We start from the raw sequence: 24,192 nt of genomic DNA, 5'->3' as shown, positions 1-24,192 counted from the left end.
TTCACAACTGAGAGTTTAAGTTATGTGGGAAGAATAAGCCCACGTCTCTGTGTGTGCGCACACACGTGTGCAAGGCTTCAGATCTTCGGAACAAAAGCACTTCATAAATTGAAGTTCTCCTCCTCCTGTGTCCTGTGCGCTCATTCTTGGACTTACTGAACGACTTAGAGATGTTTGAAAGAAATTTGTGGGTTCTTTTACGTACCTGGGCACCACAACATTCAGTAGAATCAGTAACTTCCGAGAGGCAAATGGTTCTAGAAAGAGCATCCGACAGAGTCACGCTGTAAATCCTAAAATCCTGGTACTGTTTTGTTGATTTCTGCTTGCTTGGAAGCCATGCTTCTCAGACAAGTTCCTTTAACTCTCAACACCCCAGCTGAACTATTTGTTAACAGACGAACAGATCATGGAGGATCTGAGAACGTTAAATAAGGTACAGTTCGATTTTTTTCTTTTTTATTTATTTGAAAGCTTAGGTTTATGTCGTTCACATATTACTTGTTAAATCGTTCTTGATACCTTTGACACTTTACGTTGCATCTGAAATGATCTGCTCTAAGATTTCTTGTTGTTCTTCCTACAGCTTAAGTCACCCAAGAGACCAGGTAAGTGCACTGTGTTGCTGCCGTTGTACCGTCTCTTTTATCACGTTGTGTGAAAAGCATGCTTATGCCTGACGGAATTGTTGCCATTTTCAAAAATAAAACGTTCATCATTTGCCTGGGAGTAGTCATCGTGAATACTGAAGGGAACCTTAAGTGCCCCCTCCCCTGATTTTTTTTTTTTAATTCTGTTATGTTAAAGTTAATTTTACTTTTTCCTTGATTTCTTGTAAAAGAGACATTTGATTGATAGGCTGGTAGAGGTTTCCTTCTGTGTAGGCATCAGGCATAGATGTAAGTACACCTCCATTTCTGGAAATGAAACCAGAAGGATTTTTCAGTATTACTTGCTTTGTGGAGTGAAGCGCTGGGCACTGCTGTTCCAGTGGCGCTTCGTGGCCTGGCTCTGGTGAGGGACTCCCAGTCCCAGCTTACAGAAGAGACCAGCCCGGTGTTCGCAGTGGTTCCTTCCAGAGCGGCACTTGAGAGTCCGTGCTAGGCTGCTAATAGAATTCTGGACAGGCAAGGCACTGTTACGTTTTAAGGACCATGATTACTCACGTGTCTGTCCACTCACCAAGCCTCGTGGAAGGAAACAAGATTCTTTTTTCTCTAAACAATTTCCTTCTGAGAGCCACCATGGTCCCCAGATAGGTCCTGTGTTTCTGAAGGCGTGATGGGGAGGGGGTTATGGAAGTGTGTGAATTTAGATCCTTTGAACCCACTGTAGTGCTAGCTCTACCTAGTAATAAATAGTTCTAGAAATGACTTTGGATTTAAAATTTTAAAGAGATTTTCCTAATTCCTGCCCTTCTGGGCTTCTGATGGTCCCTTGGGCAAATCACTTAGCCTGCCTGCATCCCCGGTTTCTCCTCTGTTCAGTGAGGTTATCCTTTGCCTTGCCTACCTCACAGGGCTGCATTGAGGAGCAAGTTAGGCAAAATATTTTTTGAATTTTGTTGAATTCTCATTTTTACACCCCTAAGGACTTAATGATCATGATTAGTACCACTTTTTAATAGCATTTCAGTTAAAGCATGTTAGTTGTCAGACCCACGTGCTTGTTACACGCTTAGTCATTGACATATCTTTGGTTCCTCCAGCATCCCCGTCCTCACCTGAACACTTGCCTGCCGCACCGGCAGAGTCTCCAGCCCAGAGGTTTGAAGCTCGGATAGAAGACGGGAAACTGTACTATGATAAAAGATGGTATGTTACGGAAAAACAGATTATTGGTTAAGAGTCTCCAAAGAACCCATGAAAGAGGGCTGGGGCTCTATCTCGTTGTTCCCGAGCACGGCCGCTGCTTAGCTTACATCGTACTGAAGTGGAATAACATTTCAAAGTGCGCCTGGCCGGCTCAGTCAGTGGAGCACGCGACTGTTGCTCTCAGGGTCAGGAGTTCGAGCCCCATGTTGGGTGTAAAGCTTGCTTTAAAACAACAACAACAGCAACAAACGTGTCAGGAGTCATTTGATCGATACTGCTCATTCGATCTCTGAAGGCGGTGTTTCCTGAAAACATGTTCTATGGGAGCCCCCTCCTCTGTCTGTGCTGCTGGCATCGCACTAGAATTTGCAGGCTTTTGTCTTTGGTGCTGCCCCTGTAGACTGAGGCCAGGGCTCATGTCCCTCTCTGCCTTCTCTTAATTCTGCCCTTGTGCACCAGAATGAGTAGGTGTTCTGTGCAAAAAAGCATTTTGTGGTCAGATGAGTCTGGGGGATGACCATGTTAGTTAAAGGGTTTCTTCGCTCTAGGTGCTCTTTGGTTCTCTGATACACTCGTGTGCACTGCAAGTTTCTGAGATGTTATCAAGTATTACTTATTTGACCCAGGGTACCCTTTTTGCATGCATCATCCTGCTCTATGAGTGTTCCAGGAAACATACTTGGGGGAATTGAATCCTTAAACATTACCAGTTTATACTAAAGACGGTTTTTTTTTTTTTATTTTTTTTTATAGTTTTTTTTTTTTTTTTTTTAAAGATTTATTTATTTATTTGAGAGAGTGAGAATGAGAGAGAGTACACGAGAGGGGGGAGTGGCAGAGGGAGAAGCAGGCTCCTTGCTGAGCAGGGAGCCCGATGCGGGACTCGATCCCGGGACTCCAGGATCATGACCTGAGCCGAAGGCAGTTGCTTAACCAACTGAGCCACCCAGGAACCCCAAGACGGTTTTTTTTTTAACTGCTATTTGTATAATTTTATTTCTGAGCTGCACAGGAGTATATAGATATGTTACATTAGTTTTTTAACATGCCAGAAATATTTGAGAATAAAGACAGTTTAAAATCTTCAGACTACCAGCGTTTCCATCAGGAAGGAAATTGTAAAGCAGTGTGAGAGAACTTACAAACTCATTCACTTATTCATTCAACAAACATTACTATCTGCTCTGTAGCCCCAGATTCTGCTAGGTGTTAAGCCACCTAGATCCTGCCTCCTTGTTACAGCTCCTTTAATTCTGATGTATTCCTTTGTTCATTGTCCATATGCAGGCATACTCAGTTTAAGTCTTGGTGGACACATTTGCATTCTGAATTTCCACTTGTTTGTATGGAGAATGTTTATGTGGGGTTACTGTATGCTCTCTCTAATTATCATTTATGATGGCTGTCATTTTTAATGATGTTTGAGTTTCAGTATATTAACCCAAAGTTCCAAAAGTAAAGTAATATTTATTTATTCATTTGAGAGAGAGAGAGAGTGAGAGAGAGCACGCAAGAGGGGGTAGTGTTAGAGGGAGAAGCAGACTCCCCACCGAGCAGGGGGCCCGATGTGGGACTCGATCCCGGAACTCCAGGATCATGACCTGAGCCGAAGGCAGTCACTTAACCAGCTGAGCCACCCAGGCGCCCAAGTAATAGTTATTTTGAATTGTTTGAGCTTTGTTAAAGAAGAAAAACCCCAAGATTGTTAGTTGATTACCTTAAACTATTATCCTTCTGAAGTTGGCAGAAATGCTTAGAAATCTAGTCATGCCCAAGATAAGTCCATTCCACCAAAATATTAGGTTACAGTGAGTTAATTACTCAGTCGATGGTGAAGGCCCCCTCTGCCTATGAGACTGATCTTAGTGACTTCTGCCCCTCTCATTTGACTATTTGGTTTTCTTCAAAAAGGCCAGTTAGTGTATCTTGACATTGCTTCTCAGAGCATATCGCCACTAGGTGGCAGGCCCTAACAGCTCAACTCACTGAGGGGCAGAATAAGATGAAAAATGTTTCTAATAATGAAAACCAAATAACCTTTAAAGATCAAGCCCACACATAAGAGCCGTCTTCAAAAACGATGAGATTTATCACTAACATTTTTACGGATCTGTGAGTCTTAAAGCTGTGTGATATTTCAAATGATGTTCATTTTGTAATTGTGTTGGTTCAGATCTTCTTTCTGAGGCTTAATTTTTAGACTTTATGAGACTTGCCTTGAGGGTGAAAATGCAATAAGAGAAAATTCTTGTTTTTCCAAAGAAGGGATCCACGGGGCCTGGTGTTTCGTAACGTAAATAGAGTGGTCACTTTTGCTCTGCTAGACCTCCTGAGCATTTTGAGTGAATTTCGCTGTCTTTTTCATAGGGGCTGCAGAAATTTTGAAAAGAAGGTCTCTGGGAGCATTTTCCTTTTTCAGTGAATTTCAAGTTGCATGTTGTTGAATATGGAGACTGTTGTTTTCATCTGTATTGTGTTTTTCCTTTTAGCCTTGGCAGTCAGAGTTGATGACACCTTTATGGGAAGGTGTTTCTCTCCTTTCCTTGCCACATTTGGAAGGTGTTCATGGGGGTCCTGGCCCACGTTCTGACCAGTGCATAGCTGCCCTCATCTCTCACCAGGCTCAACTTGAGGTTTAGCTTTTGTGTCCTGTCAGTTGGGAGGCTTTCATTCTTCCTTCTTTTTAGCCAGTCACGGCCTGTGGCTGAGAGGGCAAGTGAACCACTTCATGCTCTTCCCAGTGGTATGGAATATTTGGGTGCAACGGTACTTCTGGCAAAATGTGTTTCATTGAGTTTTAAATGACTTAAGAAAAATGAGTGTGATTCAGGCTTCCCATCTTGGCATGAACACTTAGCAAGCTACATTTCGTTTTGAAAGACAGCATCTTCACTTTGCCTTGGTCTGGTAGTGGTTTTAAGGCATTTTATGTCCTGCTGTAAGTTTTCCTCACATTTTGATTTGGACTAATGACCCTTCTTAAAAGTACCATGAAAGTAGCTGATATTTTAAAATAACTAACTGATGGTGCCAGCAGACTGGTTTATCTCTCCTCACTTTCTCGGGCTGCTAATGTGAATCAGGAATGAAGTCCTCCCCGCCCCCCAGCCTTCGACTGACAAAGACTGTTAAGATGGTGAATATTTACAGCTGGCATTGGGACTCCTTGAGGTTCCAGAGCTGTAACATGGTATTCAGTTTTTTTTCGGGGGGGGGGGGGGAATGAAACGTTAATATCAGGATTCCCAGTAGGATACAAAATTAAATTAATTCTACCCCCTCCTTTTTGACCCACCTTCTGAAGAAATTGCCTTCTTCCATAATAGTACTGTTGATTCTAGTTCATTGGGTTTAATAGTAGAAGCAGAGCTCTAAGAGCTCATTTATTGGGATTCCCAGGTCAGGAGTTCCATTAGTAATAAAGTTAATAAAGTCAGTTTGACTTTTGGGGCTTGTTCTCTGAGACTATTTAAAGTATTTTTTTCCTGAGATGAGTTGCAGCTTATAAAATGGGTTAATTGGCAAAAAATGATAATGTACATTTTTAGTTCTGTTGTTGCTTTTTAAAAGTTTTTATGTCTATATTTATTTTGAATTCTCTCCCCCTCTTTTATTAGTATTTAGAAATTAAAAAGTAAATTTGTATGTTAAGGTTGTCCTATACTTATTAGTTTTATCTTGAAAATATGAATGCTAATTTCTGAGGATTTTTTTTTTTTTTTCCAGAGAATTCAGAGAGTTGAATAGATTTGATATCCAGGGATAACAGTTTCCCAAGACTGTTGTGTGGTGTATGAGAATCTGGTTCAGGAGGATCTGAGATTCCGTTGGCTTGGAAGTGGGTTGTTTTGGGAAGCACGCAGGCCAGCTCTGTTGTGGAGCAGATAGGGACCAATGGTGGACAATCAAGCCACCACCATTTGGTTACCACAAAGCAGGCAGATTTGGGAGGTGGCCAGACCACCTCCGGGGGAGGTGGGGTGGTAATAGACCAGATCTTACTGTTACTTCCGGTATTCATTTCAAGCCAGTCATAGGTGTTGGGGTTTGGGTTCTGCACACATCTGAAGGAAAATGCAGCACATCTCGTGAGAATTGTTTGACTAGTCTCCCAGAGTTAGCTATTGTCCTTGAAGACATTAAGATGTTAATTTTAACATCAAGTTTTGTTTTTACCCATCTTTGTTATTTAGGTATTTTCCAGAACCGTGACTTACTTAATTTTTAATATGAGTAATAACCTGCTTATTTCAGAAAAAAGAAAGCCAGGCAATGAAAAGAATACCGTTCTTAATTTACATTTCATATTTCTATAAAGTTGTAATACACATTTTATTATACATCTTAACTACATAACTTTACCCAGTTTTTTCTGTGTTTGTATGATACACATATAACATGTTTTTTTACAAGCACAGGAATGTAATGGACATAGATTTCCCCCCTCCACTTAGCAGTATATTGAGCATGTTTCTACACTAGTAACATACTCCTTCACCACACTGTGACCTTTCTTTATTAAAGTATTTAGGAAATAGTATCAGAATGACTTGAGGCTAGGTGCATGCTTTGTGTCTTTATCTCATTATTTAATAACTCACAGTCTCCATAGAATAACTTCGAATGTTCTCCTGCTCTGTAATTTTACTCTAACCATCACTCAAGATGTTATTATTTACATAGGAAAGTTGGCTTAGATGTGGGAGGGCAACTGGAATTTTTGAGTCACGCTGTGAACTAATTCAGCCTTTCCTCATGCACTGTATACTTCAGACCTTGTGATATTACATATTTAGCATAATGAAGGTCCCCTGACCCAGTTTACCAACTGATCTCTGGCCAAAAGCAGCTTTAAAGCTGAGTCTAAACCAATCACGCTGTTCTAATTGCATTTATGATTCAATTTCTTTGAACAGTGTTTTCAGGAAGTAAAGTGAGTTGGAAACCTGAGTTTTCAGCTCCTAAGTAGCAGGTTAAAGAGTGCTTAGAACCTAGATTGAAAAAGCTTATTGTGGGAATGAAGTACATCTCTTTACTGTGATATCCTGGCAGTAGATTATTTATTATACCAGCAAAACAGTCTGCCTGCCCCCCCTCCCCCGAAATAATGATAACATGCAGTACTTTGCTGGGAGATGCATTTTGGTAGAATTTGCGGGAGTTAGTGCATCTGCTTTAGCCAGATCTGTGTAGCCAGGATGAAGCGGAGGTTATGTTCTTGCCTGACTGGGGCTGGCCCCGGCCAGGGCTTCCAGCAGCAGCTTGGCTCGTGTTTCCAGCTCTTGTAGCCCAGCAGCTGCTCCTTCATCCTGTGGAGCTGCTCTTGTCTCATTTGGGCTTTGGCCCTGGCTTCCTCACTTTCATCCTCGGCCTTACCTCTGAACTTGGAGAAGTTGAAGGTGGTCCTGTGCTACAGGCCAAGAGGATGGCTACTGGGGCCGAAATGGAGTGTCTGGTCTGCTCCATGTAAGGCAGCTCTCCCGACTGACCAGGTCAAATCAGACCCCCCAGGGTGCACACCCTGACACTCCGAACCTCGCCTGGTTAGTGCTTGCCAGGTGTGATTAGTCAGTATTCTTCACGGCCGCTGTATTTGAAGCTGTGTGATCGCAGGGACCTTGTGGTCCTGTTCACTGTCCACCTCTGACTTCCAGCATCCTCAGTGCTGCACAGTAAGTGATTAATGAGTATTTGCTGAATGAGTAACCAAAGAAAGAGTTGAAATTGGCCTGCCGTCTTGTGGATGACTTAATTTGGATGTATTGAAAATAAATAATAGATTGGTTGTTCAAACCCTGCTATTTATTTTGTCCACCCAAGCTTCTTCAGTGTTTTGGGATGCGTGGAAAGTGGGAACAGGTTTTATTTTGAAAAATTATAATTTACTTTTTGATTGAGTTGGGGTATATAGTCCAAATAAAAAGTAAGCATGGAGTTCGCTTCCCAGTCTTTCCCCCGCCTCCCTTTTCCCTCTGCAGAAGGACCAAGGAATATAAGTTTTAGATTAGGAGAAGATTAGGAGGTCATCTGATCTAATCGAAGGGTGGAGGCCTTCAAATTAAACTTGAAATCCAAACTCTTCATCAAATGTAAATTAAGACTCCTTCAATTATATTCTTTGTTGTGGTGTTTTCCTTTCTTCCCCTTTTTCCTTTCTTTTTAAAAACTGGTGCCTTTAACAGTACTGTATTATTGACTTAAAATTTGTTAAGAGCATAGCCCTTCTGCGAAGTGTTCTTCCTACAAAAGAAAAAACAACAACAAATAATTCTGATGAAGAGGGCAGGAGGAGACTTTGGGAGCAGATGGATGTGTTCGTGGTGGTGATGATCTCATGGGTGTATATACTTACCCCAGACTCACCGAGTTATAAACAGTAAATATGTGTGGCTTTTTTCAGCATGTCGGTCTTACCTTGATGCAGTGGCTAAAGGCGTACATAAACTTGGGTCTTGTTTTTTGGCAGGTACCACAAGAGCCAGGCCATCTACCTGGAGTCGAAGGACAACCAGAAGCTGAGCTGTGTGATCAGCTCTGTCGGAGCCAATGAGGTAGGGGCCGAACTCCCTCCCCCCCCAGGGGAGCGAAGTGTGACAAACCTGCAGTGCAGGTGCCACCAAGAACGTACCGTGGAACCCTGTGTCCTGTGCGGGTTAGGATCTCAGTCAGCACTTCCCGGCAGAAATTGCACGGAGACAAAATATCCCGGAAATCCCTTACTTGTCTTGACTAACAACTTAATGTGGATTTGTATATTCCTGGTGGTGGTGGTGAACTCCACATACAGCAGTTCAGTTGGGAATGACTGAGGGAGACTACAGGAAAGAGCAGAAGGCAAGTCTGCGTGATACCTGTGTGTTCAAATCCTGCTGCTTTGTAAGGTACCTGTGTACCGACCATGGAACTTGCTTGTGGAGCATACTCCATCTTTGTTATTTCTCTAGAGCTTTCGTCTGTACTGAGAGATTTGTTTTGTGCTGTGAGGATTTAATGAGGCACCTGGCCCAGGGTCTGGCACGCAGTAAGTGCTCAGTAAATGGATGCTGGCCGGATCTGAGCCACACACCACTCCTTGCCTGCTGTCTTTACAATGTGACTCGTCCTGTTGTGCCTCTCAGCAGTGAGCTGCCAGGCTCTGGCCCTCAGGTACTGGTTTCCTTGAGTCTCTCCTGTAGGATAGCGACTGGTTCTAAAGGCAGCTCGGAGGGTTAGGCTCCAGGATAGGATGACTGGCGAGTGACTTCTCCGACGGGCCCTTCATTAGGGGGGGATGTCAGCAATGTGTAACTTGTATTGTTAGTAATTTTAAAGAAGTTTAAAACTTTAATAGCTCGATTGGCTTGATCTTTTATCAGTCCACAAATGTCTGCAAAGAAATTGATTTTTATGTGTCTACCCTCTAACTTATTCGTGCCAGTGCACAGTAAATCTAATGAAACTGGATTATGAAATAACTTAAGCCTCTTCCATTCTCCTAGCTTCCTGAATTGAAAATGCCCTCAAATGTGACTAGTTTGCAAAATGATTGTTTACTCAGAAGTTAGGGAGAGTCTTCCAGATAAATGAATGTCCTTTCTCTCTGGACTTGGGGTCTGTGAGTCACCCCAAGCCAAGTCAGAACCAGAACAGGGGTCTGTTGGAGAGACCTGCTGTTTTCCAGCAAGAGGTGTTGTGACTTCACAGCAGAGCCCTCGTGTCTGGCCATGTGGTCTCCTAGGACCCAAACCTAACTTCACAATCAGTGCCTCATCCTCCTTGGTGACACCTTAAGATTTTTCAGGAAAAATAGAAATGCAAGTTACATTTTTTCTCTCTGTTGAAGATTGTCATCCTTTGACATAATAGAGTGTCAAGGAGGTCTGACAAGAGAACGGTGACACTGAGACATTCACCTGGAGGGGAGAAGCCTCAGTGCATCAGAGGCATGCAACTCTGGTGATGGGAAAACATTTCTCACTTCTTGGAAGGATTTTAGCTGGTTTTTCAGGTCAAATCCTAAGTGACACTGGAGCTAGTTGGTCTTGGCACAACCTGACTCCAGGCACATTTGTTGGGTGAGTCTGAGGCTGTTGGTGACTCCCCACTTCAGCTATTCTTAGAGTCATTTTTCAGTTTAAAGTGCTTCTGCAGGGGCCCTGGGTGGCTCAGTGTTAAGCATCTGCCTTCAGCTCAGGTCATGATCCCACGGTCCTGGGATCGAGCCCCGCATCAGGCTCCCTGCTCCGTGGGAAGCCTGCTTCTCCCTCTCCCACTCCCCCTGCTTGTGTTCCCTCTCTTGGTTTGTCTCTCTCTGTCAAGTAAATAAAATCTTAAGAAAAAAAAAAAAGTTCTATTAAAAAAAAAAAAATTGCTTCTGCAAGGTCCTTAGAGGCTCAGCTTCATGTGAGGTCTTTAATTTTAAACTAGTGTATTTGACTTTAAAGTCTCTCTGTTGCTAAACAATCACATTAAAGGAATTGAGACTGAGAACAAACACTTTTAAAACCTGAAAACTGAATGGGGGAGGGAGAAGATAGGTCTGTAGACTCCTACTTGCATATGTGGGTGAGACGCAGAACTTAAAAGAATCCTGCTTTTGGCCCCATCTGATTGCACATTAATTAAATGGATGAAGAACGGGTAAGAAGAGCCAGGGCCGGGTTAGTGGACAAGAGCAAGCCGGGGGTTTTGAGAGCAGGCACCAGGATTCACATCAGACAAATTGACTCAGCCTTTCTCTTCTATAAAATGGGTTGAGGATAGTACTTCATAGGGTTGTTCTGAAGATGAAAAAGCTCAGGCATATCAGGTGACTGAGGAGGTGGCTTTCTTCCCAGTCCTGGCCACAGAGATGACACTTACTGAGTGCCCTCGTCTGCTTTTGCAGTCCCCCTGCTGCCAGAGTTGATTCTCCATTCTATGCAAGAGTGCATCTGCCCTGTAAAATGTCAGCTATCTGATACCATCTGTGGGAAAAGGATATGCTCAGGAGGGAAGGGCTGTCTTAAGCTAATTTAGCCTTCTCATGATCGTAATTGGGCCTTAGCTCACTCATGGGCTTTTTTTTTTTCCTTGTTATTTTTTCCTTCTTTTTCTGCCATGACCATTAGCCTTAATTGCCAGGAAACCAGAGCAGTGAAAGACTATGATATGGAAGTCCCTTGGGGCAAGGAAAATATTTCCAAATTTGATTGAAAGTTTATATTCATGAATATATGTATTTTGAATGTTGATAATGTTGTAATCAAACCAAATAAAAAAAAAAGGTCCATAAGATCAAGGCAAAAATAGAACCTGAGATTACTGTGCTTTCCATTTTCTTAATCAGAGGTGTGCGAGAGGGAGAAGGAAGGAGAAAAGAAGTCCGGGGCTGATGCCTGCTCTACGCTAGAGGTTTCCTGTGGGGGGGCCCCCACAGCCTGACATGAGGAGGTTGCCAGTTGTCCACCCACACCTCATTCATGCAGATGTTTTGATGCTCTGGAAGATTTGCTCCTCAGTATTCGCTGTAGCCGCTCTCATCTTGTTCCCTTTCCTTCTCCCCTGCAGATCTGGGTGAGGAAGACAAGTGACAGCACCAAGATGAGGATCTACTTGGGCCAGCTTCAGCGCGGGCTCTTTGTGATCCGCCGGAGGTCAGCGGCTTGACTTTCTACAGTGTTCTTCTTCCCTTGACCTTTTTTCTGGAGTGGTTTTTGGTTTTGTTTTCTTCCAAATAGAAAGTTTTTAACCCGGGAATTGCTCCTTGGCCTTGGAAACTGGGGAGCGCTGTTGTGGATTCTGCGAGGCGCTGTGGTGGCAGCCACTTCGGTCTTTGCATTGCTCCTTCCTGCCTCGACCTCTTCCGGCCAGCCGTCACCATGAACTCTTGCTTTGGGGAGTGTTGCGAGTTCGATTTACTCATTTCTTTGGGTTTTTTTTTTTTTTTTTTTTGCTTGTACGTTGTCTTTTTTTTTTTTAAGCCTCCTTTGAGTTTAAGGGACATTTTTTTTTTTAAATTGTCTTTAGGTCTTTCTACCAGGAAGGGATACGCTCTACATTGCATTTTCATGTTTTGAATCTGATTAGTGGATCACATAGCTCTTTCCCTTGTCGAGCCCAATTCACTGTTTCCCCAGAAGCTTGGGGCAGAGGTCCTAGCAGAAGGAGATTAATTCTCCTGGCTCTCAGCCTTCTCTGAGAAATAAATGCCTTGTGTAACATCTGGCATATGCCATCCATTCCACTGGCTGAGCAACAGAAAAATTTGCCTGGGTGGCTACGTGCACTGAAGTAAATGGGTTGGGGGAGGGGACATCTCATGCTCCACAATGTGCTGAAGGTACCGCATTTTAAATGTTATTTAATGCAAGTGGTTTATTTAGACATATTTGTTCTAGCTCAAGCTGGAACAAGGGGTCATTTCAGAAGTTTTTATTTCTAATTCATTTCTGTTCCCTGCTCCTAAGGAGATGAAGTGGTACCTGGCGCAGGCTGATTATCTGGGTTATCTGTTGTGGGTGGGGAGGGGAGACTGACCGGGCAGTCATCAGTGATCTGTAGACTCTCACTTATGACTCCACTTGCGCACTCTTGTCGCTGAGGCTGTTACTGCACACGGACTGTGTCTCGAGCCTGTGGAGCCTTGTCGTCGCCCCAGCCTCCCAGGAGGTCTGGCCCTCGCTGAAGACAAAGGAGCTCTGCCGTGGCTGCCACTCACCGAAGGAATCCTGGGGAAATGGCCTTCCCCGCACTCCCTGCCGCCTGCCCCTCATTTCCAGCCTTGGAGAGGGGATTTGCTGGCAGATGGGTTTTTCTGGTTTCTAAGCTGCCACCGTAGGATACGTAAAGAATTTGGGGTTACAGCAACTGTTAGCCTCTCTGTGGGAAATCAGTACACCTTACGCATCTTAGGAAATCTTTGTACGTCATGCCCTCGGTCTCAGGTGATTCTCTTTGTGTTGTGTCCTGATGCATATACCCCAAAGCAAGTTGGGGGGCCGTGATAACAAGTGAATCACCTTCTTGTTAAGTCCTGGCTTCAACAGAGACCAAACCTTACTGACTCAGAGTCAAGACTTGTACAGATTTTTGTTTTAATTTATAACTCATTTTTTTTCTCTCTTTTTTTTCCCCCTGGTGTTGAGTCTCCTTTAGATAATAGGGTAAATGATGCTTGTTTATTTAGAGTTGCCTGGGTGGGTGTTCTGTGCTTCTTCTCTGCCCGCAGCCCCCATCATGATGATTCCCGGGGTGAACCAAGTCCACAGTAAACAGGGCCTTCCTCTCTTGTTTCTTCCTGGCAGCTTTTGCTCTACGAGAGGGCCTCTCTTGCTGGAATTGTCCCCGTGGTGTGTGTGACGTCCCATAATAGCAGTCTTTTCTCCGTTAGTGCCCTGTGATGGAAATTTAGTTATAGTGTATGTGGTCATCAGAGTGGGTTTTTCTGAATGATTGTCTTACTTGGCGTCCTAGCAGTACACCAACGTTTTTTTTTTTTTTTGGAAAGCCTTGTGTTGATAACTACTGCGGATTTCAGCATCAAAGCAACAAGTCGCCTTTTTTTTTTTTTCCTTGCCTTCTCTGGTGGCACCTTTGTGCTTTTGTGAAGTAACTGTTCATCTGAAGACCAGAGAATGGGCACTTTGGCTTCTTCTCTTCTGTAAATTTTAGGGTGATGAGGCCGTGCTCTGGCCTTGACCACATCCCTGCCTTCTGCTCCTCAGGATCCTCACAATCCTTGATTGTGACTGTGGGAATGGGGCAGGTAGGGAATAGACTTGAGACACAGCACAGTAAATTACACTCCTAGTCCCAGAAGAGTTTTTTATTTTATCACCCCAGAGATGAAAAGCCAGCAGTTCAGTCCCTCTAGCAGCCCCTGTGGTGACCAGGGGTAGCTGAGGCCCCTTGTTAGGAGTTGGAGGTACTTTTGTGGTGGACAAACAGATTTTGATATTCCTGGACTAACAAGGGGCTGGCTTTTAGCCCGGGTGGCCATTCTTATTCCAGAAGGTCTTTCTCTCTCACCAGACCATAGGGTACCACGTGCATTCCCAAATTCAGACCGTTTCTTGCAGATAATACTTGGAAAAAGGTTGGTCTAGACAACTCTTAGGAAGAACCTGTACATGTGTTAATCTGATCAAGAACTTGCACTTGGGTTATTCTGATCAAGAACCTGTATGTGTTTTTTGTTTGAGGCACCTGCCTCAGTCTTACACACAGTGTTTGCTATGGATGTGTCCCAGTATTTATTTTACCTCCGCTTGGGGGCTTTGTGTTGCCTTCCCTACCCTCTCACTCCCTCTCTTCCAAAGCCAGTGTCCTCTTGAACAATTTCCAGATTTCTGTAGCCATACCAAAGCCAGGATGTTTTCATTCGTTTGGATACCAGTATTTATGGATCTGTAACTACCTAACTTAATTTTTTTTTAAAACTCCAAACTGGGGCTAGTATAAGATCCCAGAAGCTGATCTACAAATCAAGCTAATTGTATTTGTGTGTGAGACCCTGTGTTCAGGATTGGGTGACTTTTCTAAGAGAAATATTGGGGGTGGGGTGGGGTTGGTTGCTTTTTTTTTTTTTTTAACCTAACTTGGGGGTGGGGGGAATCCTATTTTTACAGTATTTTTGTTTTTCTATTAACATTTCCTTTTAGCTTTGAATTTTTACTAAATTTCCTCCTGACTTAAAAATCTTGTTTCTAATCTGGGAATTTGAAATCTTGGTACTTAATGTTACACCAATTTTTCCAAAGAGTTCAAACCAATTTAATACCAGTACCTGGTAAAAAATTTGCAGCCATTTCAAGCAGCTGGTGGGCTTTTTATATATCATCATTAACTGGTATCATTAAATGTTCTGAGAGGTGAATGTAAAATGTAACAAGTATAGGTTTTTTTTTTTTTTAATAACAATAAACTTTCAAAGAGAAAACCAGCATGTAGTCTGTGTTATATCCATTGACTTGATAAATGATTGAAATTTATTTTAGGTGTTCCCCCCGCCCCCCCAGTGCCTGTGGGGAAAGGAAAGAGGGAGGGATGTTTGCTTGTTACTAGATATTTGCTTGTTATGAAGAGTAAGCTATGGAATGATATCAAAGACAGGCTCTCAGTTTTGTAAAAAGCAGTCTAGAAGTGTTGACCCATAAATGTGGTATACTCTTGTTGGAGAAGATAAAACAATCTCATTAAAAACTGAGTCAATAAAATTGACCTTAGATAGGAAAAACCTTAAGGTAGACTCGTGTGATTGAGGAGGATGTTGTCATTTGGTACTCTAGAGCACTACTTTCCAATTTTACCAAAAAAAAAAAAAAAAATGCTGGTAATTCTACAGCTCCCTGGTGGGTAAGCTGAGGAGGCTGCTCACTGCCACAGGTGATTGACCTGGCGTGCTCACAACCTGAGTGTGGCATGCCCATCGAGAAGGGCTGCTCTGTGCTTTGGATGTTGGAGAAGGGCAGTCACTATTTTTAACTTTTTTTTTTTTTTATTGTAACATAACATTTGTACAGAAGAGTGTTCAAATCTTAATTGTAGAAATTGAGTTTCCTCAAAGTGAACGCGTCCACGTGGCCATCATCTAGATTAGGAAAGAGCACGGACCAAGCAGGCTTCCTTCCGGTTGCTGCTACTCACTAGGGTAATGGTTAGCCTGACCAGTTTTCTGTATTTTCATCACCTTAACCTTCAAGCTCTTGAGCTGCTGGGTCCTTCCATAGTTGTTTGGAAGAGCCAAGTTCCTGGTGGAGGCTAGGAGCTGGCCAGGGATATGAGAGCTGGTAGCATAGGACGTGGCGAAATGGGGGAGGGGAAAACCCTGCATGTTAACCCTGTCACCCTCCTGCTTGTCGCCGAGGCAAATGGGACTTGTTCTTCATGTTAATATCCAACTTCGCGTGAGTTCTTTATGTATGTCAGGCACTGTACTAAACCCTTCATGGCAGGTGTTCTCTCATTATCCTTGTAATGAACCGAGTACTAATACTCCCAATATATTTATTAATATAATTTGTTTATGTTATATTGTTGATATATTTGTTAACATAGTCATTCTAAGACTTACTTAATTCTCCCATGAAACCCAGAGCTCAGCACTGTGCCTGGTTGTAGTAAGTGCTTGGTAAATGTTGTCCGATAACATTGTTGTAAAATGATGTGCAGAGATAGGCAGACTGGTGAATAATAAGAGTGCCAGCCCTAGGTGCTGTGCCCTTCACTTGTCTCATGCAAGCCTCATAACAACCCTGGGGAGAAAACTGTTGTTACTACCGGTTTTCAGAGGAGGAAACAGATTCCTTTAGTCACAGGAGATGGTTCAGTAATTTCTCTAAGGTCACACGCTGAGTTGCAGAGTCCCAAATCTTTCAGATTCCAAGCCAGGGTTCCTAACCACTGCACCGTGCAGTGTGTTCCCATTCCCCTTTGTTAAAATTGCATTCAGCATTTCCACCTTTCTCCAGCCCTTCCCTGGGAGTTTGTTTTTATCTGCTCTCGCCTCTTACAGAGTCAGAGAGCACATTTTAGAGGTAAAAACACTATTATTTGCCAGGACCCTCCCCCTGCTGGGTAACTCCCTTGGTAATGCAGCAGAGAGAGTCCCGGTTGCTAGCCAAGAGGCTGCTTTCCTCTGAAACAGCACGGGCAGGAATGCCACAGTTCTAAAACCAAGGAACCATTTAGAATGTAAAGAGTGCACTGTCTTGATGGAGCCGACTTTATCTAGTAAGCAACATGAGAGCCTTTGGAGGAAAACGTGTCTTTTTTTTCCCTCCCCCAGTTTACTTTCTTCCTGCCTGCCTTTCTGGTCATCTCTAAGGCGGGAGGGGTGGGAGCCATTGAACTGATTTCTAAAAATGTAGATGGAGAGCAGGACATCATGCATCTGGCTGACTGCTCTGTGGACGTCGGTGGACACCAGTTCAATGTCACCCGCTTTAGACTGCCAGCTCAGCGCCAGCCAGCAAGGTGCATAACAACCGAACCCAGGGTTTGCAGTCTTTGGAGAGAGGCAGGAATGAAAGCAATTTCCAGTCTCTCTCACTAGTGTTAGAGACTTCCCAAATCCATCTTGGGTAAAGCTGAGCACCTTTCCTGCTTTTAAAAAGGAAACAGTAGATGGAATGCATTAGAAACATGGGCACCAGCTTACTCTCTTTGGACATAATAACATGGTGAGAAATATATTAGCTTTAGGAATTTTAGTGTTTACCGGAGTAGATATTTTTGTGAATAACTATGATTATTAAGACCAAAGATATGTATGTTTAGGAGGATCCCTAGGGGACTGAGAGCGATAAGATACAGCATAGGTACGTAGATACTTAATCCCTTTACCCATTTTCCCTAATCTGTGTTTGCTCAATTCTCTGAAAGATGCAGATCTATAAAATAACAAAATTCACTTTACTGATAACGGGAAGACCAATAATCAGAATCTGAAAGATTCTCTCCCCTGTTTCTCAGAAGCTGGAGACTCAGCAGATGCTCCCCGTCTGTTGGCATCACCTGTCTGCATGCCGATGGTGTGAATGGGTGTGGTGTCAAAGTAGGCAATACTCCAGAGCCCTCTAGGAAAGCAGTGCCCATAGGGAATAAGCAGGTACTGAAGGTGGGAGGACAGTGGCCTCCGGTTGGCAAGTCCCTACAGATAGTCAAGAATCACTTTTATTTCAACATTGATTCTTTTAATAAGTATTTGAGTTTTTACTGAGTGGCAGTGTGGCAAAGCAAAAGCTTTGGAATCAGTATTTGAATCCAGCTTTGCTGCTTCAGTTAACTAGCTGCTGTGTGACTTTCGGCAACTTAATTTCTCTTAACCTCAGTTTCTCGTCTGTTAAATAATATCCACCCCAGAGCGTGCTTTTGAGGATTCTAATATTAATGCATAGAGCACTTACTATGTGCTAAGCATTTTACCCATATTAACTTATTGAATCCTTATAATGAGCCTCTGAGGTAGTTACTATTACAATCCTCACTTTGTAGTCGAGGGAATCAAGAAACAGAGAGGTTAAGTAACTTGCCCAAAGTCACACAGCTAGTAAATGGTAATCCAGGATTCTGAGCCCAGTTTCTGTAGAGTCCCTGCTCTCATTCACCATACTGTGCTTGGAGGGGTATGTAACACAGGAACGGACTGAGGGAGTGCCTAGGCTCTGGGGACTGTCCCTTCCATTGTCAGTATTGCTGCCATCTGTCTGTTCTCTGTCCTTGGATGCTAGTCTCCCAACTCCTAAGAGACCAGAAGGATTTCAGGAAGCTAGTTTAGCGCCGACAAACTATGAAGGTAAAGCTGCCAGCTTCAGAGATCATGCTAAGCATCTACTCCTACAAATGGGTTGGAGTGCGCAGTGCGTTGGGTTGAGAAAGATTCTGAAGCCCAAGTTGGGTAGATTGGGAGGAGTGGCCTAATCAGTTAGCTTTGCCATGGGCAAGGGAGCCCATTTATTTGCCATCCCTGATTTAGTTTGACCCCTTGATTTTGAAGTTGAAAACAGCTGAGGCCCAGAGATGGTAAATGATGTGCCTAAGTTCATATGGCCAGCTCTAGACAGAGAGGTGATGGGGGTCTTGTATTCATAATCCTGGTGTGGCCACTCCTTAACCCAGGGCATTAACTTAATGTCTGTGTGCTTCAGTGTTCGGGCACACTCAGCCCAGTGTGCCTGGGATTTTTCTGGTTTTAGCTTTCTTAGTCTTGCATCGCAGGAAGCATCTCAGACCCAGGCACACTGAGACAGTTGGTCACCCTGCTCCGTTTCCTTCCTGCTCCATTTCCTTCTCTGCTCCGTTTCCTTCTCTGTAAACTCTCTTGAGAGTTGCCCTTTTGCTGTGGAGTTGCTGATTCCATGGATTAACTGAGTTCTTACGGATAAAGCACTCACAAGTAGCGTTTGGGACATAGTAAATCCTCAGTACATGTTGGTTGTTTATGGTTGTTCTTGTTTTCATGATCATTGGAGTGGAGGGTTCCCGCCGCAGAATAGGTTCCTTCACTGGAACTTCAGTGTCATCCCACACCTTGCCATGATCGTCCGGTCACCTGGAGTCCATTGTTTGGGATGTTTCATCTTCTACTTGAAATAGTAAATAATCGTAAGCTTGAGGATTGACGTAGTTACTGCATTCAATCCACATGACGTTTATTGAGTAGTATAGGTTCTTTTGGGGGAAGCATGGTTCCTTCCCTCTGGGACACTGAGGATGGACAGCCTGGCTTCTCAGTCATTCTAGTTCCATGGAACAGGGGCTGCATTTGAGGTGTGGAGAAAGTGGGACGAGGGCATAATAGCTGCTGACATTTGTGGAGCAGGTGGCTAAGCGCTTCATGTGCATTATCTCTCATTATTGCGCCCTCTGGATTTGTTGTTACACGTCTGGGGATTACAGACCAGGAAACTGAGGTTTAGAACGATTAAGAAACTTGTCTGCAGTTCACCCAGCTTGATTCCAGAACAGGTCGACGCTGACCCGAAGTCTGCATTCTCATGAACCATGCGTGCTTTACAATTTCTTCTGAAAGAAAATAAAATTCAAGCTTGGCCTGAAAGCTGAGGCAGGCCTTGAGCAGTGTCCGTGGCTGGGAACAGGAATTGCAGACGGAGAAAATGGCTTGAGTAAAAGCAGAGGTCGGGGGTGGGGCATGTTTAAAAAGTCAAGTAAAAGTGTGTGTGTTCAATAATAAATCTGGATGAATGTGCTTTGAACTTTAAAATCCGTTTGCTCCCCAGCCCCGTATCTTTTTGTCCTTCCACACTTTTGGTTCACCTTCCTTTCCTTTCTGCTTCTGTCCTTTTCTCCCTTCACTGGCCCACCCCGTTCCTCCTCCTCCCCCTCTTATATCGCCAGTGCGGTGGCTCGTGGCAGTCTCGGAGTGACGCTTTCCAATTTCACACTTACATGCTCCTGAAAGTATTCGTAAACTAACTCGTATGTAAAACCAATAAAGGGCAACAGCACACGTTCCTGTTAGACAGTAATTTTGTTTGACTCCCTTTCTTCTGTTTTGATCACTCATCTTCCTGCAAACATGGCGCTTTGACCTTACCACAAGTGGAAGTTTCAGGAATTCAAGCATGGGGGCGCTCTTGTCAGCGTATGAGTAATTGGAACGCATCAGAGTTCGTGCTTATCGAGCACTTACTATGTACCTGGACAAGTGCTAAGTACTTTTTGTACATTACCTTTTTTAACACACTCAACACCCATGTGAGGTGTGTCTTGATTCCCATTTTAACAGATGAGGAAATTGAGACTTGGAGGAGAAAAAGCTTGACCTCTGCATCACATTCGTACATTTCCTTTTCCTGTTGGCTTCCCCTATCCTCACATAGACTGCCGGATGCTTAGTCGTCATCTGAGCCAACCCCCCTCTGTTTTCCACACCTGGGAACAGATACTGAGAAGGGAAGCAACTTGCGTAAGATCACACCGCTGATTAATGGCAGAGCAGAAACTAAATCCAGATCTTAAAGGCAAGTCTTCATCCAACAGTTGAGGGAAGACCCAGGCTGAGGCTGAAGGGCATGGATATAAGATTTGGGTTTGAATTTTAGCTCTGTGGGTTTACAAGCTGTGTGATTGTAGGCAAGTCACGGAACCCGTCTGGGCTCCAATCTAGAAAATGGGGATGATAATGACAGCCACCTCAGCAGTTCATTGTGAGGATTAAATGAGGTCATGTAAACAAAGCAGCCACAACAATGACCCTCATGCTTGAAACTAGCCTGGGTCACTCTAGCGCTTTAGAAAATACATCCCCCATTGCCAGCTGCCCTTGTTAAGGGCCATTGTTATTTCCGGAGTTGTCTGCCCCACCTGCCCCACCTACCCCATCCCAGCGTGCCTTGAGGCTAAGCCCACATCAGCCTTCCAAGGGTACCCCTGCCACTAGCCACAAACCTTGAAATTCAAGACAAGCAGATGTCCAAGCATCTGTTTTCCACCTTATTAATGCCTCACTAGAGAAGAGTTTGAAATCCTGCCCCCCACCCCACACTGGCTGTGTTTGAGAAACCCACTGGCCTGTGAGGGAGGACAGGGACTCGGTCTCCCCACCCTTCCCCCAAATCCCCAGGCACACTTTATTTTTTTAAAGATTTTATTTATTTATTTAACAGAGCCACAACAAGAGAGGGAACACAAGTAGGGGGATTGGGAGAGGGAGAAGCAGGCTTCCTGCTGAGCAGGGAGCCCGATGTGGGGCTCGATCCCAGCACCCTGGGATCATGACCGGAGCCGAAGGCAGACGCTTAACGACTGAGCCACCCAGGTGCCCCTCCAGGCACACTTTAAATGCTTATTGAATGAACGATTGACTGTTGTCTCCTTATTTCTCAGGGCAGCATATTAATTTCTAAGATCAAACTAATAAACATGCAGTTTAGAAATTAAAGGATTCTACAAAGTTGGCCACAAAATACAGTAGTCTCTTACTTCCTACCTCATTTCCCCTCCCAGAAGCAATCATTGCACCTCTTTTAGCTGATTATTTTGGTATTTCCCTTGCTTATTACTAATGCTAGATATTTCAGTTCTGTGCATTCTCTATTAAATTCTGACCATGGCAGTCTTCCCCTCCCCCCCAATATAGTTATTTCATAGTTTTGATTAGGTCAATATTCAGTGTTTACATTATTACGGCTATGTAAACTCTAGTCACAGTTGAGCCCTATTGTAAAGTATGATTGTTTTTTTTTTCCCCCTTGACAGCGTTCCTCCCCCCCCCCCCCAGGAGTTAATAATTGTCTTGTATTCTGTTGTATGCTTGGTTTCCTAGGTGCTTATTAGGAATTCAATCTCAAAGCCTTCACCAAGTGTTTAAATTCCCTTTAAGACATTCAGATACTTGAGGTAGATTTCATCACCTGGAAAAAGCTTCCTGCCCCGGGGACTTCTGATCTGGTTGCCCACTCTGGACTGGTCCCCCCCGACCTGGTCTGGCACATAGCTATCCCTCTGGAGTCTTCCTTCACCACCATCCTGGGGCTCCTGTTTGTCCCTCTTTGGGTTTGGATCTCTCATTCTCATTTCCTTTGTCTTCCTTTTTCTTTACTCCCCCATTTTGGCAAAATGCTTCTCGCAGTAACTTACTAAACCTGATTAAAAACACTTTCATTCTGTTCTCTTACTTCATTGATGACTTGGCTGGTATAACTACATTTTTAATTCCCAGAATTTAAGCCCATACATTTCCAGAATTGAAAAGGCCCACAAAGCACTTAGCACTTAACTATATTTCAGCCACCCTTCTTCAACCTTCATTTCAAGAGGTTTCATGTGCTGGTAAATTCATTATTCTCAGGTTTCTCTGCTGTCAATTTTAAGATTCAGGTTTTGTTTTATTTTAATTTACTTTCCAGCTTCTAAAACCTGGTTGTTTCCTCTCCAGTGTTTTCCGTTTTGGTAGGTTTAATTCTAGCTTGGAAATCATTTTCCTTCAAGATTTTGAAGGTATTGTTTATTGCTGTCAACTTCCGATGTTGCCCTGGAGAAGTTGGAAAGCCTTCTGTATTTATTCTTTGATCTATTCCCCCCAGCTTTGTTGAGACCTAATTGACATACCATTGTGTTGGTTTAAGGTGTACAACATGATCTGATGTACGTGTATATTGTGAAGTGATTACCACAATAAGGTTAGTTAACCTATCCATCACCTCAATAGGTGTACCATTTTTTGTGCGTATGTCGTGAAAACTACTCTCCTATCATCTTTCAAGTATACAGTACAGTATTTATTAACTCTGGTTACCATACTGTCCATTACATCCTTAGGATTTATCTATAATTAGAAGTTTGTACCCCTTGGCCACCTTTACTCTTTCCCTCCACTCCCCACCTCGCTCCTGCTTCCAGCAACTACCAATCTACTCTCTCTCTGTATGAGTTTGATTTTTTTAGATTCCACATATAAGTGAGATTACATAGTATTTTTCTTTCTTAGACTTCACTTAGCATACTGCCCTCGGGATTCATCCATATTGCAAATGGTAAGATTTCCTTCCTTTTTTATGGCTGAATAATATTTCAGTGTGTATATACCACAATTTTTTAATCCATTCATCAATAGATACAGGTTGCTTCCATGTCTTGGCCATTATGAATAATGCTGTGGTGAACATGGGGGTACAGAAATGTCTTTGAGACAGTGGTTTCATCTCCTTTGGATATATACCTAGAAGTAGAGTTGCTGGATCACATGGTAGTTCTATTTTTTATTTTTTGAGAAGCCTTCATACTGTTTTCCATTCCCACCAACAGTGCAAGGGTTGCCAAAATGGTTCCCTTTTCTCCTTATGTTCGCCTGTACTTGTCATCTCTTGTCTTTTTGATTATTCATTTTAATAAGTGTGAGGTGGTATCTCATTGTGGTTTTGATTTTCATTTCTTTGATGATTAGTGATGGCGAGCAACTTTTCACATACCCATTGGCCATTTGTGTATCCTTGGTGATCTGACTTTTTAACGTCTCTGGAAGCGTGTAGGATCTGTGGTATTTTGAAAATTCGTAATGATAGGCCTTATGGTGGGGCCATTGTCCTAAGCAGTTAGCTTTTTCAATTCAGGAAACATGTCCTTAAACTCTGAGAATTAAAATATACATAAACACACACACACACACACACACAGACTCTTTTTTTTTTTTTAAGATTTTATTTATTTCAGACAGTGAGAGCGCACACAAGTTGGGGGGAGGGGCAGAGAGAGAAGCAGGCTCCTGGCTGAGCAGGGAGCCCAATGTGGGGCTTGATCCCAGGACCCTGGCATCCTGACCTGAGCCGAAGGCAGACGCTTAACCAACTGAACCACCTAGGCGCCCCTCCCACACGCACTCTTCATGGATGTAGTTACCAGCTTCCGAGATGCTGCCCACGATCCTTGCCTCCCGACAGTCACCCCCTGTACAGTTCACTGTCATTATTGGACCAGCGTTGGTCTCTGTGACCAGTAGCATACAGCAGAAGTGATCGTAATTCAGTTCTCGGATTAGAGTATAAAAGACACAGTGGACACAGCGACTTCTGTTTGGCTGTGCTCTTTCTTTCTCTTGGATCACTTGCTTTGGGGAAAGATAGTTACCATGTGAACAGCCATATGGGGAGGCCCATGTGGCAAGGATCTGAGGCCTCCTGCCAACAGCCAGCTAGCCACTGAAGCTTCTGCCAATAGCCATGTGAGTGAGTCACTTTGGAAGAAATCCTCCAGCCCCAGTCTAGCCTTCAGATGAGACTGTAACCCCCCAGACTGCTTGACTGCAACTTCTTGGGAGACCCTGACCCAGAACCATCCACCTAACCAGCTCCCAGGGATTCCTGACCCTCAGAAACTGGGTAAGAGAATAAATGTCAGAAATTGCTGAGTATTTGGGATAATTTGTTATGCAGCAATAGACAACTAATATAATGGATGA

At 43.5% G+C, this 24,192-nt stretch overlaps 1 protein-coding gene across 1 annotated transcript in view; it reads left to right on the top strand.

Annotated features, from left to right (window-relative positions):
- The window catches only part of SUDS3 (SDS3 homolog, SIN3A corepressor complex component), a 33,074-nt gene extending 18,343 nt beyond the window's left edge, over window positions 1-14,731 (top strand). The window contains exons 8-12 of the mRNA XM_032431365.1: window positions 375-436; window positions 587-608; window positions 1,709-1,814; window positions 8,281-8,365; window positions 11,343-14,731. Of these exons, the coding sequence (XP_032287256.1) occupies window positions 375-436; window positions 587-608; window positions 1,709-1,814; window positions 8,281-8,365; window positions 11,343-11,441 (374 nt within the window). The 3' untranslated portion in view covers window positions 11,442-14,731. The remainder of the gene's footprint in view (window positions 1-374; window positions 437-586; window positions 609-1,708; window positions 1,815-8,280; window positions 8,366-11,342) is intronic.
- The last annotated feature ends 9,461 nt before the right edge of the window (window positions 14,732-24,192 follow it).

This window comes from Phoca vitulina, unplaced genomic scaffold (genome assembly GCF_004348235.1).
Source record: "Phoca vitulina isolate PV1807 unplaced genomic scaffold, GSC_HSeal_1.0 scaffold46, whole genome shotgun sequence".
Lineage (NCBI taxonomy): Eukaryota > Metazoa > Chordata > Mammalia > Carnivora > Phocidae > Phoca > Phoca vitulina.
The sequence above is the reverse complement of the archived record's forward strand: the minus strand, read 5'-3'. Positions and strand labels throughout refer to the sequence as shown.